This window comes from Gadus morhua, unplaced genomic scaffold (genome assembly GCF_902167405.1).
Source record: "Gadus morhua unplaced genomic scaffold, gadMor3.0, whole genome shotgun sequence".
Classification (NCBI taxonomy): Eukaryota; Metazoa; Chordata; class Actinopteri; order Gadiformes; family Gadidae; genus Gadus; species Gadus morhua.
Window position 1 is genome coordinate 26982 of NW_021964150.1, and position 18019 is coordinate 45000.

General features: G+C 47.5%; 1 protein-coding gene across 1 annotated transcript; it reads left to right on the forward strand.

Annotated features, from left to right (window-relative positions):
- Window positions 1-309: 309 nt before the first annotated feature.
- Window positions 310-2070, forward strand: LOC115539350 (protein NLRC3-like; the record flags this gene model as incomplete). The annotated part of the gene is made up of 1 exon (XM_030350373.1): window positions 310-2070. A coding segment is annotated over one exon (1761 nt), but the record flags the coding sequence as incomplete, so codon positions are not given.
- Between the last annotated feature and the right edge of the window lie 15949 nt (window positions 2071-18019).

The following is an 18019-nucleotide window of genomic DNA, read 5'->3' on the forward strand; positions in this document are numbered from 1 at the left end:
AGTGGAAGAGATGCAACACTATCTTGTGATATCAGCATTTCATTTTACACAAATTCATTATCATTAGTATTATCATTAGACCAATCATATTGCTGTGGAAAAACGAATTGTCCTGAACATTTTGAATCTGTAACATGCAGTCTTTGTCACAACCAGCTTTTCTGACCACAAGTATTGAAGCCACTAAATATCATGAAATTGATAATTCAACAGGAAATATTGACATGTTCCAACTGATGCGACCATCCACTAACTGATGTCTACTGTTTTTTTTCCCATTTAGGAGCTGCTGCTGTCGAGTGCCAACATAAAATCAAGTCTCATTTGAGGAAGAAGTTCTGGTGTGTGTTTGAGGGAATCGCTAAAGCAGGTCATTCAACACCTCTGAATGACTTCTACACAGAGATCTTCATCACAGAGAGGGGCAGTGGAGAGGTCAACAAGGAACATGAGGTCAGACTGATTGAAACCGCTTCCAGGAAACCAGCCAAGGAAGGAACACCAATCAAATGTGCAGACCTCTTTAAACCCTTACCTGGACACGATCAACCAATCAGGACAATGATGACAACTGGAGTGGCCGGTATCGGTAAAACCATCTTAACACACAAGTTCATCCTGGACTGGGCTGAAGAACAAGCCAATCACGACATACACTTTACATTTCTCCTCACTTTCAGAGAGCTGAATTTACTGAAAGGGGAACAATTTAGCTTGGTGGAACTTCTTCATCACTTCTTTATTGAGACCAAAGAAGCAGGAATCTGCAGATACGACCGGTTCCAAGTTGTCTTCATCTTGGATGGACTGGATGAGTGTCGACTTCCTCTGGACTTCCAGAACAACAAGATATGGAATGATGTCACAAAGTCCACCTCGGTGGACATGCTGCTGACAAACCTCATCAGGGGCGACCTGCTTCCCTCTGCTCGCATCTGGATAACCACACGCCCTGCGGCAGCCAATAAGATCCCTGCTCATTGTGTTGACATGGTGACAGAGGTGAGAGGGTTCACCGACCAACAGAAGGAGGACTACTTCAGGAAGAGATTCAAAGATGAGACGCTGGCCAGCACAATCATCTCCCACGTCAAGAAATCACGAAGCCTCCACATCATGTGTCACATCCCAGTATTCTGTTGGATCACTGTTACAGTCCTGGAGGACTTCTTCAAAACATCCCAGATAGGAGAAGAGACGCCCAAGACCGTGACTCAGATGTACAGCCACTTCCTGAGGGTTCAGTCCATACAGGGGGACAGGAAGTATCGTTTGTTAACTGAAACAGACACAAACTGGACTGCACAGAGCAGGGAGATCATTGTTTCTCTGGGAAAACTGGCTTTTAACCAGCTGGAGAAAGGCAACCTGATCTTCTACGAGGCAGACCTGGTAAAGTGTGACATTGATATCAGAGCAGCCTCAGTGTACTCAGGAGTGTTCACCCAGATCTTTAAAGAGGAGTGTGGGCTGTACCAGGACAAGGTGTTCTGCTTTGTCCATCTGAGCCTCCAGGAGTTTCTGGCTGCTCTTTATGTATTTTGGTCCTTCATCCACAATGGTGTCAATCTGCTTTCAGAAGAACCACCAACCTCCAGTGAAGATGAACTCCTCCTCTACCAGAGTGCTGTGGACAAGGCCTTACAGAGTGAGAACGGACACCTGGACTTGTTCCTCCGCTTCCTCCTGGGCCTCTCTCTGGAGACCAATCAGATTCTCCTACGAGGTCTGCTGGGACAGACAAGAAGTAGCTCACAGACCAACAAGGGAACAGTGTCTTACATCAAGCATAAGTTAGACGGTAATCTCTCTCCAGAGAGAAGCATCAATCTGTTTCACTGTCTGAATGAGCTGAATGACCGTTCTCTAGTGGAGGAGATCCAACAGTCCCTGACATCAGGAAGTCTCTTCGAAACAGATCTCTCTCCTGCTCAGTGGTCAGCTCTGGTCTTCATCTTACTGACATCAGAAGAGGAGCTGGACGTGTTTGACCTCAAGAAATACAAAGCTTCAGAGGAGGGTTTTCTGATGCTGCTGCCAGTGATCAAAGCCTCCAAAAGATCACTGTAGGTTTACTAATAATAATCTATGACAATACACAACACAATATACCTGATAGTAGAATATATAAGTTATAACTAACAAAACATATCTGTAGGTTCACTAATAACATGTATTACAATAAACCCACTAACCCACTTTTCTAATAAAGATGGAAGACATTAAATTAATTACGTTAAAAGTAAAAGTTACGCAGATTATTAAATTAACATTTAAGGATCTAATTTAGTTCAAACATATCTTATTAAACCTTTTGTAACTTTTTGCCACCAATGTTATAATTTATTACGTTATTGGCTGGTTATTACGTTGTTGGCCTTGTATAAAAAATATTAAGAAAATGTAATAACTGAGCCAATAATGCAATAAATTAGGTATCTCTTTATTTTATTTTCAATTTCTGGAGAGAATTTGTCACCCTTAGCCTTATTATTGCATCTTGCATCAAACGCTTAAATATCTGACCTAACAGTGACCCCTCCACCCTCATACCCCCTCCAGAGGATGCCTTAAAGGACCAAAGAGGGAATTTGGATTTATACGTTACTCTTAGGGTTCTGTTATAATAATAGTAAGCAGCCAATAACGTAATAAGTTATAACATTATTGGCAAAAAGTTATAATGTTATTGGCTCAACAACTTTATTACATTGTTGGCAAGTTATTAAGTTATTGGCTTTATTACATTTACATTTTTATGTTATTGCCATTTATTACTTAATTGGCCACTATAACATTATTGGTTGCTACACACAGCCTCCATTAAGTTTAAAGTAAAAGATGTGGGTCATTCTAATCACAGTCCCTAACATATTGTGTTATGTGTGTGCAGGCTGAATTGCTGTCATCTGTCAGAGAGATGCTGTGAAGCTCTGGCCTCAGTTCTCAGCTCCAACTCCTGTAGTCTGAGAGAGCTGGACGTGAGTTCCAACGATCTGCAGGATTCAGGAGTGAAGCTGCTCTCTGCTGGACTGGGGAGTCCACACTGTACACTGGAAACTCTCAGGTCAGTTTTACTCAATGGTCAAACAGTTCCACCACAAGTTCCACATCAGAGGACGGTTATATAACTCAGCTTATAACTCAGTACCTGTGATGACCACATCCGTGATTCTGTATCATTGGAGATGTAACACCTTTTGATTAGGTGGATATTGCAATACATCCATATGCCTGCAACCTATCAATTATAAAAATAAAAATGACCACAAAATATAATTATATCGCCCCCTCACTGTCCCCCGTATACGGGACGGTGATAGTTTAGTGCAGGGGGTCTTTGGAGGGTCTTACCCCTAGTTGGACACCTCAGACCCCCTGAAAGCCTCAACAGAAACATTTTAGAGGGTCTCTGGAAAGATATAAAAAAAATGATTTGAAACTTGCAATTGTCACTCAAAACGTGTTTTAAAGCTTAATATATCCAGTGGGGGTGTGCACGGGTACACGTGTACACGTGTAACCGGTTAGTAAATCATAACTATTTAGGAAAAATAAGTATGCGAAAAACCGTAAAAAAAATAAATAATCGCCGCGCCATTGTTTCAATGGGAATCGCGACGGTCCATACATTCAACATAACGTTTAAATGTTTATAATTCGATATTCGTCTCAGCCTTTATACCACAGATACTCTAGGGCAGCGATCCTCAACCACCGGGCCGTGGCCCGGTACCGGGCTGCGGGACATTCCTAACCGGGCCGTAGGTTAGTAGGCTACGACATGAATAAAGAAAATATATAAAAAAATAAATAATAATAATCATGCAAAATACATGCAAACTTAATAAACTCAATTTACTTCGCAATACTGTCACTCTTTTACATGCCATAAGTCTATATGCAGTTGTTAGATTGCATATAACATGTTTGCATTTTTGGCAAGGTCATAACTTCTTTTCTTGGGCATAACTGTCTGTCTGTCCCGTCCTCAACACGTATTGGCTTCAGCGGCTGCGCGCGCAGCCTAAGCTCACTTCACTTGTTCAGTTCAACAGTAGTGTCACACTATGAGCACAGCTCAACCTGACACTCCAGAGGGGAGAATGACGACTGTCTTTAAACTGGCAGATAAAATTGCTGCATTTAAAGCCAAGCTTGATTAGTGGGGACAACGAGTGGACAGGGGAGTATTCGATATGTTCCAAACATTAGTGGGGATTTTGGGAGAGACTGAGGCAGGGCACATTCTCTCGCAGCTGGTGCGCGATCACCTTGTTGCGCTTTCAAAGGAATTCGAACCTCACTTCCCATCCTCCAAAGTTCCAAGGCGAACGAATGAGTGGATCCGCAACCCATTAGTCAATGTCCCGAACCACTTGTCAGTGCAGGAGGAAGATGAAAACAGCAAATGATGGTGGTCTTAAAAGTGTGTTTGAGCAAACCTCTCTGGCGGGTTTTTGAATCAAAACCAAAGCGGAATATCCCGAGGTATCCGTAAAAGCGCTGATAACGTTGCTTCCATTTCCCACCACGTACCTATGCAAGACCGGGTTTTCCGCAATGACTGCAACTAAAACAAAATTCTGCAATCGATTAGACATTACAAACACTGTCTTCCATCACCTCCAGATGGAACCTTCTTGTTGCAGGGAAACAAGCACAGGGCTCCCACTGATTAAAATGAATTGTAGCCTATTCTGTGGCCTCACAAACGCGCCAAACTGACATATTGTGTTGTGCATGTTTACACTTGATAGATGTTACTTCAAGTTTAGTTCGATATATTATTATATATATTAGTTCATTTTTCACTTGTTCAAATTCACGTTCTTTTTTAAGAGTTTGTTACCTTCACTGTTCATTGTGCACTGTTCAACAATAGATGAAAATATCAACAAATTGTTAACCCCTGCGTAACATAACCCAACAACCCCCCCTCTGTGCGCAATCTGTTTTCGTGGGGCCCAAGTTGCCCTGGCCACGGTATCCTTGGTACCCGGGCCATTCATTCATTCGTTCACGGGGCACGGCGGGAATCGCGGGAGTGCCTGTGGTCCCGGTCAAGGATAACGGGAGACGAGGCCTCTCTCTCTCTCTCTCTCTGTGTGTCTCTGTGTCTCTCTCTCTCGTCGCTCTGGAAGTTTAATTGGGTTTATTACAGTGATGGACAGTGCCGTTAGCCAATCAGAAGTGAGACATTTGCATGTCATGACTATTTTAATATTTTTTTCACCAAAACCGACTCAGAGGGCATTCATTGCTACTAGTGACCACCGCAAAATCAATGAAAAACGATGCATTAATAGCTTCAAGCAATATAACACGAGTGTGAGTGGGGTTGTTAGTTTATTAAAAATAAATGATAGGGGGGGGGGGGGGGGGGGGGGGGGGGGGGGGGGGGGGGGGGGGGGCAGAGGATCAGGGTAAGGTCAGGTTTGCTCCAAAAAGGTTGAGAACCACTGGTCTATAGCATATAACCGCGTTGTCTGATTACAGTTTAATTCATTTTTCCCAATTTACCAGCTCTCGTTTTGAAGAATAATCACCGCACCATTCGTTTCAATGGGAATAGCGACGGTCTATACTTTCAACATAAAGTGTACATATTTATAATTTGAAATCCGTCCCAGCCTTTAAACCACCGATACTATAGGGTCTATACTAGCATATAACTGCGTTTTCTTATTACAGTTTAATGTAACAGTAAGCTGAAAACACCCTAATTAACACCGCAACTGCAAATGAACCACATGGAGATAACCACGGCAACCGGTCAAACAAAAGTTATTTTTTGCGATCATTCTGCTCGCGCATCGATAAACAAATAATCCCCCTATAGCGCGACTGCGGTCCATTAATTAATAAAGAAACGGTTAACCGTTTACACGAAAAAGTAGGGGTCGTGTAAACGTTTACATTTTTTTGTAACCCCCTAATATCCAGTACTCATTATCTTAATTGCTAATTCTTTATCCACAAATATGGTCCTTTCAATGGACCAGGAAGTGCTTCATAAAAGGAACTTCTACGTCATCAAGGCAACGCCACCTGTGTTTGGAGTAGGACGTTCACTAAGTGGTTGGCAGACTGGAAAAACACAGGATTTTACACACGTGTGTGTGTGTGTGTGTGTGTGTGTGTGTGTGTGTGTGTGTGTGTGTGTGTGTGTGTGTGTGTGTGTAGCTTGTCTGGCTGCCTGGTCACACAGGAAGGCTGTGCTTCTCTGGCCTCAGCTCTGAGCTCCAACCCCTCCCATCTGAGAAAGCTGGACCTGAGCTACAATCACCCAGGAGACTCTGGAGCTGCGCTGCTCTCTGCTGGACTGGAGGATCCACGTTGGAGACTGGACACTCTCAGGTATGGAGAGGACAGCTCACCACTCAGGGACAAAGTCTCCTACTAGGATTCATGCTGCTAGATGAAGTGGTTTGAAGAGGCAGCTGTCACTCATGTTGTGTAGAACGTGATGAGACAACAGATGATGAAGGTGAATGTTTCAACATGCTGCTCTCACTTTGTTTCCCCCCTAGTGTGGAGCACGGTGGAGTGTGGAGGCTGAAACCAGCTCTAAAGAAGTGTAAGTGTCTGTTTGATTCATCACATCACACACTCACTGTTGAGACGGGAAGTCCATCCACACAGCAGGAAGTGAGGTCACATCCTACTGGGAATGAAGATGATGGCTGACATCATGTATCTTCCGTATATTAATACTGTCGACCATCACAGTTAAACCTACTTGTATAAAACCCAGCAGGTATTACATTGTTACATTGAGGGGGGGGGAGGGGGAGGGGGAGGGGGGGGTGACCGGGCTGAGGGAGGGGGGGGTGACCGGGCTGAGGGGGGGTGACCGGGCTGAGGGGGGAGGGGGGGCTGTGGGGGGGAGGGGGGTTGACCGGGCTGAGGGGCCGGAGGGGGAGGGGGGGATGAAGGGGCTGAGGGGGGAGGGCTGAGAGGGGGGTGACCGGGCTGAGGGGGGCAGTGAGGGGGAGGGGAAGCGGGGGTGACGGGGCTGAGGGGGGGAGGGATGAGGGGGGGAGGGGCTGAGGGGGAGAGGGATGAGGGGGGGGGGGGGGGCTGAAGAAGAAGAGAGAGCGATCACAAAAAGTCTGAAAGAGAATAAAAAGAAGAAGAGCAGCCTGGATCCAAGGAGAGATGTTTGTTGATCTGTTCATAATATTGTTGTTGTTTTCATAACGTTGTTGTTGAGGTGTGTGTATCTATGAATGTGTACATATGTATATGTATGTATGTGTTCATATCTATGTATATGTACACAGAGCGCAGGAGAACAGCACTAGTGATGATGATGAGGATGAAGAGCGGTTCAGCAGCTCATCATGTCTGGTTCTCCCTCAGATGCCTGTGACCTCACACTGGACCCCAACACGGCCCACAGACACCTCTCCCTGTCTGAGGACAACAGGAAGGTGACGGAGGTTGAAGAGGACCAGTCGTATCCGGATCACCCAGAGAGATTTGACTCCCAGTCCCAGGTGTTGGGTAGAGAGGCTCTGACTGGCCGCTGTTATTGGGAGGTAGAGTGGGGAGGACTGGTTGGTATAGGAGTGACATACAGAGGAATCACAAGGAGAGGACGGGGTGGTGACAGCGGGCTTGGAGAGAACAACAAGTCCTGGAGTCTTTATTGTTATGATGGTCGTTACTCTGCCTGGTACGACGGTACAGAGACAGCCCCCCCTCTCCCCCCCGCTGGCTCCACCAGAGTAGGAGTGTATCTGGACCGGCCTGCTGGCTCTCTGTCCTTCTACAGAGTGTCCCCAGGTGGAGGAGGGTCCTCAGACACACTGACACACCTCCACACCTTCTGGTCCTCCTTCACCCAGGAGGACCTCCTCCCGGGGGTCTGGGTAGGGGAGGGCAGTGTCTCTGTGATCCCTCAGCGGTAGAGGGGGGGGGCGGCGTCGGTTGTAGAAAAAGAAAACGGGCGCGGGGGAGGAGGACACACACGCACGCGCACACACGCACGCGCACGCATGCGCGCGCGCGCGCGCACACACACACACACACACACACTTCTTTTCTTCTGTTGTCCATCGAGTCCGATGATGACGTCCATCTTTGTCTTTTACCGGTGGGTTCTCTGATGGCTAAATAGCCCAATCCTGGATCCACAGGCTCTGTTGCAGGTGGGGCATGTATACATGGTATTGGTGTTGCTGGCAGTCATGGGTGTGGGTGTGTTTCTCCTGAGCCTCCTTTGATGTCTTCTGGCAGTCCTTTCTTCCTCCAATGTATTGGTCCCATCTAGACACAGCTGCCGCCAGGTGTTGCGGTCAGCAGCCATGTTCTCCAGGTCTCCAGGTTTTATTTTGCACTTTTTAAGCGCCACTTTCATCTGGTCTTTAAAGCGTTTCTTTGGACCTCCAGCAGAGCGCTGACCTTGGTGTAGCTGGCCATATAACACTCTGCGGGGCAGACGGTTGTAGGGCATCCTAGTCACATGCCCCAGCCAACGCAGTTGGTGCCGAGTGATTGTGGCCTCAATACTTTTGCAGCCTGTCCTCCCAAGGATCTCAGTGTGCGGCACTCGGTCACGCCAAGTGATTCCTAGGATGCGCTGCAGACAGCGGATGTTAAACTGTTCCAGGGACTTGATGTGGCGACTGTAAGTAACCCAGGCTTCACAGCTGTAGAGGAGGGTGGTGATGCAGATTGCTTGGTAGACACTGATTTTTGTGTTTAAATTAAGGTTCTTGTTCTGAAAAACCCGGCGCCTGAGTCTCCCATAGGCAGCTGATGCTTGATTTAACCTGTTTTGGACCTCACTGTCAATGCTGTTGTCTCCAGATATAATGCTCCCCAGGTATCTGAAAGATGGAACAACTGACAGTTTTTCCCCTGCTATAGTGAAGATGGGGGGTGTGGGTGGGATGTTGGTACTCCATTGGCAGATCACCTCTGTTTTGGCTGTATTGATGGTCAACCCCATCCTGCTGTATGCCCTAACTGCTGCATCTAGAACAGACTGGAGGCCTTGTGGAGAGTGAGATACAAGACCACAATCATCTGCATACTGCATCTCAAGTATCCTTACTTTATGCAGTTTGGTTTTCGCATGCAGCCTCCTGATGTTAAAGAGGTTACCATCCAGCCTATACTCTACTGTCACCCCACTGTTTTCTTCAATACCCTTGTGGAGAGGCTGGGTGACGCATAAGAGGAAGATGTTAAAAAGCATTGGTGCCAATACACACCCTTGTCTTACCCCTGTGCACACTGGGAAAGGGCTAGACTCTTGACCTCTTATGGACACCCTAGCAGTCATTCCATCATGAAATGACGGAGGATGTTGACGAACTTGATGGGGCAACCAATCCGCATTAGGACATCCCACAAGAGATCTCTCTTCACAGTGTCGAAGGCTTTGGAGAGGTCGACAAAAACCATAAACAGGTCTTTATGTTGCTCCCTGCACTTTTCTTGGAGTTGCCGAGTTGTGAAGTCCATGTCGACTGTGCTCCTGTTCTTTCTAAACCCGCACTGTGACTCGGGTAGCATTGACTCTGTGATGTTATTAATGAGCCTTCGAAGCATCACTTTGGCCAGGACCTTGCCTGCCACAGCAAGAAGTGATATGCCCCTATGGTTACCACAGATGGCCTTATCACCTTTGTTCTTAAATATGGTAACAATGCTGGCATCTCTCCATTGTTGTGGGATGTTTTCATCAGCCCAAACCTTGGTGATGTACTGGTGTAATGTTCTTGTGCACAGGTACCCTCCCTGTTTAAGCAGTTCTGCAGGGATATTGTCAGAGCCGGGAGACTTGTTATTCTCCATGGTGCGGACAGCTGACAGAACTTCCAGGAAGGTTGGAGGTTGGCTGAGGTGGTCCATAGGAGGAAATTCAGGCAGTTCCTTCAAGATAGTGAAGTCTGCATCAGAATTCTGATTCAGCAGGGTGTTAAAATGCTCAGCCCACCTCCCTAGGATGCTATCCTGGTCTTTCAGGACTTTAAGCCCATCTGCTGATTTCAGGGGAGTGATGCAGTGACTCCTTGGGCCGTAGATAGACTTCACTGCGTTGTAGAAATTATCGATATATATATCATTTATATATATCATTTATATCGGCGAATGACTGAATTTCCTGTGCCTTCTCCGTCCACAACTCGTTCTGCATGGTCCGCAGAGCTTTCTGCACTTCCTGTCGAGCTTTCTGCCATCGCTGCCTGGTAGTGCTGGATGAGGGGTTATTTAGGGTTTCCTGATGTGCTTTGTGCATGTTGCTTAGCAGGTTATGGATTGACTCAGAGTTGTTATCAAACCAGTCTTGATGGTTCTTGCTTTTAAAGCCAATCGTTTGGGCTGCTGCTTCATGAAGGGCTGCAGTAACAGCGGTCCACTGTTGTTCTGTGGCATTTTCACCACTCAAGAGAAGTTCCAGCTCCCCTAGTTTCTCAGCCAGGGAGCGACGGAACTCGTTCCTAGTCATGGTGTCTTCCAGACGGGCACAGTCTAAGCGCCTCCTACTGGATCCACGTTTCCGCATCGGGGGACGCACTTTCATGAGGACCTTGCTCATTATCATGCGATGATCTGTCCAGCATTCTGCACCTCTCATGGCCCGGGTTAGAAGAACATCTCTGATGTCGCTACGCCTCACGATGATATAGTCAATCAGGTGCCAATGTTTGGAACGTGGGGGCATCCATGATGCTTTAAATTTGTTCTTTTGCTGGAAGATGGTGTTAGTTATGTTCAGGTTGTGCTCAGAGCAGAGGGTGAGTAGCCTCATACCATTTGAGTTGGCCTGACCAATCCCATGCCTGCCAAGTACTCCCTTCCAAATACCACTGTCCTGCCCAACTCGAACATTGAAGTCCCCAAGCAAGAAGATCTTATCGTTCTTTGGGACCCGGTGGAGAGCCTCATCCAGTGCTTGGTAAAAGGAGTCTTTAGACTCACTGTCGGATGTTAGGGTTGGAGCATACACGCTGAGTAGCGTGGCATAGCGGTTCTTCTCCAGGGGGATACGGAGGGTCATCAGTCTCTCACTGATGCCCACAGGTGTTTCAGTGAGTTTTGTCAGTAGTGTGTTTTTAATGGCCAGTCCCACACCGTGCAGATGTTGTCCACCTTGGGGATAGCCTTTCCAATAGAAAGTGTAGCCCATGCCCTCTTCTGTTAGAGACCCCTCATCAAGTAGCCTGGTTTCACTCAGGGCAGCGATGGCAATATTATAGCGGCTCAGCTCGGCCGCAACCAGGGCTGTCCTTCTATGAGGTCGATCAGATTTGCCAAAGGAGTCCAGGAGGGTTCTTATATTCCATGATGCCAGTTTGAGGTTATATTTGTTTCTTCTGTTTCGACCGTAGAAGTGGAATGACCCGACAGGTGCGGTAGCCTGTCCAGGTGTAGGCTGAGTGAGCAATTTTTAGGCCACCTTTTCTAGGCCCTTCCTCGCTTGAGGTGAGCAGTGCGGTCCCTAAATAGGGGCTGCTCAGTCGCACAGGGGTCTGCCGAGAACAGCTGCCACTCAACCCCAGCTGTTGGCGACCCATACCCTGTGCCGCTGACGTGCAGGGTTCTGTCTAAGAGCTCCCAGTCTATTCAAACCTGCTCCCGTCGTCAGACACCCCAACGCCGCCAGACTTCAACCAGATGTAGATCCAGGTAAAATTCACCGTTGGTCAAAGGTGGAAACCTGCGCAAAAGAGCATTTTAAAGTGCTGGAGGAGGTGCGCTATCTCCATATGGCACTATCTTCACTAAGATGGGGTGGGTATGGTGGCATGGGTAAGCCCAGGACGACCAGCTCCCCATCCTAGCTGCAGGAGGCTGCCGGGACCTAGCTCATATTTAGGCCCGCCTATTGCGCACCGCCAGCGCATGATTTTCTGTTGGGGGATGCTCCCTTAGCCTTTGTCTTAAGAGACTAACCCACAAGGCAGTGGGGCTATTTGCCCATAGCTGGGGCAGTGGTTGACGGGCGTCAGGGCATATCCACTGCATGGTGGGCCTGCACACCACATCTCTGGGGCCCACTGCTGCTCCGAGATCCCCTGCAGTTTAGCCTGGGACTGCAAGGTACCCAGTTACCGTGTGTGGCCACGAGGAGGCACTGCAGAAGTCTTGGTGGTGGAGAGGCTGTGTACTGGCGGAGGATTCTTACGCACTCGGCTCCTCTTTTCACCCCTGAGGAGGCTAGCCAGCGGCGGTAGCTAAAAGCAGAAAGTTGCAAGCAGAAAGCAGCATACGCTAACTACAAGCACCTCTACACTACTGCACTAGGCGCTTCACACACACCCTGTGTGAGGCTCCATTGGCAGATGGAGACACACACACACACACACGCGCGCACGGAGAGGACTGATGACTCAGTGTCTGTGTTTACACACAATTACATTGTGTCTGTCTGTCTGTCTGTCTGTCTGTCTGTCTGTCTGTCTGTCTGTCTGTTCTTTAAAGTATAGCATGATAAACCATGAAAATACTTTTAAGATCTCCCATAGTTAGATAAGCACATTTATTATTTGTAATGTATATAAAATACCTATTGATGGTTCATCTTTGTATATTTTCAGACTTCACCAGTTTTGGTCTTAAGAGCTCTTATATCATAATTGTTGTCATAATCCTGATTTACAACCTGATTTAAAGCAGATTTTATGTTTTATTCTTAATAACCAAGTGGTCTATGGGATAATGTTGCATGTTGTAAATTACTTTAGGCTGAATCTTGATTTTTTTGGGTTCTGTTTGGAACCAAGTGGCTGCAGAACATGTTCAGTTATTAAAGATACGTGCTCACCTGTTGATGATTTGTAAAGTCTGCTGCTTCTATTGTTTTAGTCCTTGTGTTTATTGTGTACATGTGAGGGACTATTTTTCTGTCTCATTTGTTAGTGAAGCATAATTGCAATAAACAACTCAGTGGATCCAACTGAATGTTCTCGTGTGTTCAGCCGATGATTTCTTGTTTTATTAGTGATTAATGCTTCCATCAGTGCCTTAAGAATAATAAGATATTAATCACAAATTAAAAATAGAGCAACAAATGTTTTTCTGATGTTATTCTGGGACCTCCTCCCTGGGTTTTGGTTGGGGGGGGGGGGGCTCTGTGTCGGTTGTAGAAAGAAACCACAAACAGACGACCGGACTCTCTCTCTGTCTCTGTCTCTGTCTCTGTCTCTCTCTCCCCCCCCCCCCCCCCCCCCCCCCCCCCCCCTCTCTCTCCAGAGCATCCGCGGCTGTCTCTCCTCCCCAGTGGTGTGCGATGCTACACTACAGCAGGGGTCCCCAACCTTTTTAGCACCAAGGACCGGTTTGATTCTCCAAAAAAATTCATGGGCGGGGGGGGGGAAGGTGTTGAATTATGTTGCGCAGAGGTTGCCAATTTGTTGATATTTTCATATAGTGTTGAGCATGCATTCATTTAAAATAACTAGTTCCAGTTATTTATGAACAGTGAAGGTAACAAACTCTTAAAAAAGACTTTGAACAAACTATGAACAAAATAACAATGTCAGTACACGGCTAGCGTTTGTGAGGCCACAGAATAGGCTACACTTCATTTTAATCAGTGCTTGTTTCCCTGCAACAAGAAGGTTCCATCTGGGGGTGATGGAAGACAGTGACACCCTTAGCGTGTTTGATATGTCCAATCGATTGCACAATTTTGTTTTAGATGCAGTCATTGCCGAAAACCCGGCCTTGCATAGGTAATTGGTGGGAAATGGAAGCAACGTTATCAGCGCTTTTACGGATATCTCGGGATACTACAAAAACACCCCAGAGAGGTTTGCTCAAACACCCTTTTAAGACCACCATCATTAGCTATTTCGATCATTTGATCTTCCTCCTGCACTGACAAGTGATTCGGGATATTGAAAAATATCATTCGTTCGCCGTGGATCTTTGGAGGATGGGAAGTAACATTCAAATTTATTTGAAAGCGCAACAAGGTGATCGCGCACCAGCTGCGAGAGAATGTGCCCTGCCTCAGTCTCTCCCAAAATCCCCACTAATGTTTGGAACATATCGAATACTCCCCTGTCCACTCGTTGTCCCCACTAATCAAGCTTGGCTTTAAATGCAGCAACTTTATCTGCGAGTTTAAAGACAGTCGTTATTCTCCCCTGGAGTGTCAGGTTGAGCTGAGCTCATAGTTTGACACTACTGTTGAACTGAACAAGTGAAGTGAGCTTAGGCTGCACGCGCGTTAAGACCTTGCCAAAAATGCAAACATGTTATATGCAATCTGAACCACTGCATACTTATGGCATGTAAAAGAGTGACAGTTTTGCGAAGTAAATTGAGTTTATTAAGTGTGCATGCATTTTGCATGAATTTCGGCTGGGTCGGCTCCATTAGGGTTAGGGTTAGGGTTAGGGTTAACCCTAACCCTAACCCAACCCCACTCACACTCCGGCTAGACTGCTTGAATAAAAAAATAATATCTATATATTTTTTTATAAAGCAGATTTAGCCCACTGCTATCAGCAATAGGAGGCTGGTTGGATAAGAAAGAAACACGACTACATCAGCATTGGTTGTAATGTAGTTTTTTTTTATCAAAAGGAACATTAAATGTAGGCTACAAGACGCGTAATTTTATCATGGACAAAAATCATGTGCACTTAACGTGAACAACATTCACATCACCTGAATAATCAAGTGAATAACAGTTAACTATCAGACCAATCGCTAAACACTTCACCAGACTTAGCCATTAATAAAGCTATATTGTAAGACGCCAACAACCCGCTTTCACTTTGATTGGCGTTCCGGGCGAACAGGATGTTGATTGTAGGACGCCTTGAACGGTGATCCCTCAGAGACTGGAGTAGGCCGGATCTTTGGACGCCTTGTCAGGATGTTTTTTAAATGAATGTTCCTGTAACCGTGAGGGTTTCATGGCCTCATTAGAGAAAACGTGATCTCAGTGCAGGCACATAGGTTGATCTATGAAGGAATAAATCCATCATTTATGCAATTGACAGTTTACTGTCTGCACTTTTTCTTGCTATCCGCCATGTTTCATTGTGTTGTGTTGGTTATTGAACTGTTAACCCGTGAAATTGGGTTATGTTTATCATCGTTACTATAGAGTTCATGACGATAGCTGATGTAGCGGGAGTCCGGGCGTGTGCAGGAACCAAACCGCGCTGTATGACCACTGTTACACTGAGCATAGATGTGTGGATCCGAGGCCCTGCTCATCGGATCCAAATCCACCCTCACTAAATCACAACACACCCCAGCTCCACTCATAATTATCGATGGATTCCCAGTACCCTTCTCCTCCAAAGTCAAGAGCCTCGGCGTCATCCTGGACAACACCCTCTCATTCGCACCTTCACAACATCACCCGGACTGCATTCTTCCACCTCCGCAACATCGCCAGACTCCGCCCATCACTGACCCAATCCAGCACTGAAATCCTAGTTCACTCATTTGTCACATCACGCATAGACTACTGCAACGCCCTCCTCACCGGACTCCCCACCAAACTCATCAACAGACTGCAGATCATTCAGAACTCAGCCGCCCGGATCATCACCCGCACCAAATCATCTGACCACATCACCCCTGTCCTCATTCAACTTCAATGGCTCCCAGTACACTACCGCATCCAATACAAAACCCTACTCCTCACCTACAAAGCTCTCGACAACCTAGCCCCCAGTTATCTCTGCGACCTCCTCCAAGAATACACTCCCTCCAGCTCCCTCCGCTCAACCTCTGCTGGACTACTATGTATCCCCACATCACGACTCACTTCAATGGGTGCCCGGTCATTCAGCTGTTCAGCACCCAGGCTCTGGAACTCCCTCCCCCCACACATAAAACAGTCAGACACCATTACAACCTTCAAGTCACAACTCAAAACTTACCTGTTCAAACTCGCACACAACGTTTAACTGATCACTGTTTTGATTGTTTTTTTTTTGTTTTGTTTTGTCTTGTTTTTGTTTTATTTATTTATTATTGCTTATGTTTATTTATTTATTTATTTTCCACAATGTCTTGTTTTTTTAAAAAAAAATGTATGATGACTATATGCTCTGTAAGGCGACCTTGGGTGTCTTGAAAGGCGCCTCTAAATTAAATGTATTATATTATTATTAGGCCCCGAGGCTGCGGTGTAGACCGGCCCCCCACAGGTAAGAGCAGGTCAGGGGGGGAGAGTCCGCTGATAGATCCAGGTGGTCCTCTGGGGCTCGCTGTCCCCGAGGGTGGGGGCCCCAGCAGGCCGCTCTAGGGCCTGGAGAGAGGCCCCTAGTGGGGCCCAGAGGCTGGGGCCCTTGGTGGGGGGGGGGGTATGTACTGGATGTCGGTGGGTTCCAGGCGGAGGCTTCCCTTGAGATGTCCTTTGGCCTTGATAATTAATATCATATGATATAGATATCCATATATTATATGATATAGATATCTATGTATTATTTATTATTTAGATATCGAGCTCCAGGACTCCCGCCGGAGCACCCGGAGTGTTCTAGAATATTTACAGAACACGGCCAAAGGCTTGGTGCGCCTCAAACGACTGTGTCGTTTGTCGTTTGTTCTCCGACGTCTCTGGTTCTTCCACTTCCACATCAATCTGAAGTAGACTGAGCCGCGACGTGGAGGAGAAAGGGATCGTCTCCCTCGGAGCCCCGCTGCCCGCTGCCGAGGCGCCACCGCCTCGGCAGCGGGCAGCGGGGCTCCGGCGGGAGACGATCCCTTTCTCCTCCATGTCGCGGCTCATGCACTTGAGGGAGTCAAAGCCAAAGTTCCTTTCCCCCAATTCCTTCTCAACCAGGGCTGAGATAACCCCCACTACGAGTCTCATTGTGGAGGGTTCATCCACTTCGTAGTGTTATCTTTTATTTTATTCAGGACCGTGTCGTTTGGAGCAGCTGGCTTGATGAATGAAGTCAGGTGAGCTACCTTTTGAGCTATCCCTATCGGAGGGGAGCCTCTTGTGGTTGCTTCTTCAAGAACCTCTCTGTGATGAATAGCTTGTAATAATTAGAGGTAAACTTTTATTGAGGTCAGATCTAAATTGCTTGTTGTGTTTCTTTCCACAGGGTTAACAGCTAGTAGAGGAGGCCTACGTGGTGTGGCGTGGCCTGAAGCCAACACTCTGAAGACAGTATGGACAGTATGGAGTTATCCATGGTTTGATGGGAGGGCCAGACTTGATTAATTCAAAAGAGATGAGGGAGGGGGGGTAAGATAGAGGGAGGGAGGGGGGGTAAGATAGAGGGAGGGAGGGGGGTAAGATAGAGGGAGGGAGGGGGGGTAAGATAGAGGGAGGGAGGGGGGGAAAGATAGAGGGAGGGAGGGGGGGTAAGATAGAGGGAGGGGGGGTAAGATAGAGGGAGGGAGGGGGGGTAAGATAGAGGGAGGGGGGGTAAGATAGAGGGAGGGGGGGTAAGATAGAGGGAGGGAGGGGGGGTAAGATAGAGGGAGGGGGGGTAAGATAGAGGGAGGGAGGGGGGGTAAGATAGAGGGAGGGGGGGGGTAAGATAGAGGGAGGGAGGGGGGGTAAGATAGAGGGAGGGGGGTAAGATAGAGGGAGGGAGGGGGGGTAAGATAGAGGGAGGGGGGGGGGTAAGTAGGAGGGAGGGAGGGGGGGTAAGATAGAGGGAGGGAGGGGGGGTAAGATAGAGGGAGGGAGGGGGGGTAAGATAGAGGGAGGGGGGGTAAGATAGAGGGAGGGAGGGGGGTAAGATAGAGGGAGGGAGGGGGGGTAAGATAGAGGGAGGGAGGGGGGGTAAGATAGAGGAAGGGAGGGGGGGTAAGATAGAGGGAGGGAGGGGGGGTAAGATAGAGGGAGGGGGGGTAAGATAGAGGGAGGGAGGGGGGGTAAGATAGAGGGAGGGGGGGGGGTAAGAAGGAGGGAGGGAGGGGGGGTAAGATAGAGGGAGGGAGGGGGGGTAAGATAGAGGGAGGGGGGGTAAGATAGAGGGAGGGAGGGGGGGTAAGATAGAGGGAGGGAGGGGGGGTAAGATAGAGGGAGGGGGGGTAAGATAGAGGGAGGGAGGGGGGGTAAGATAGA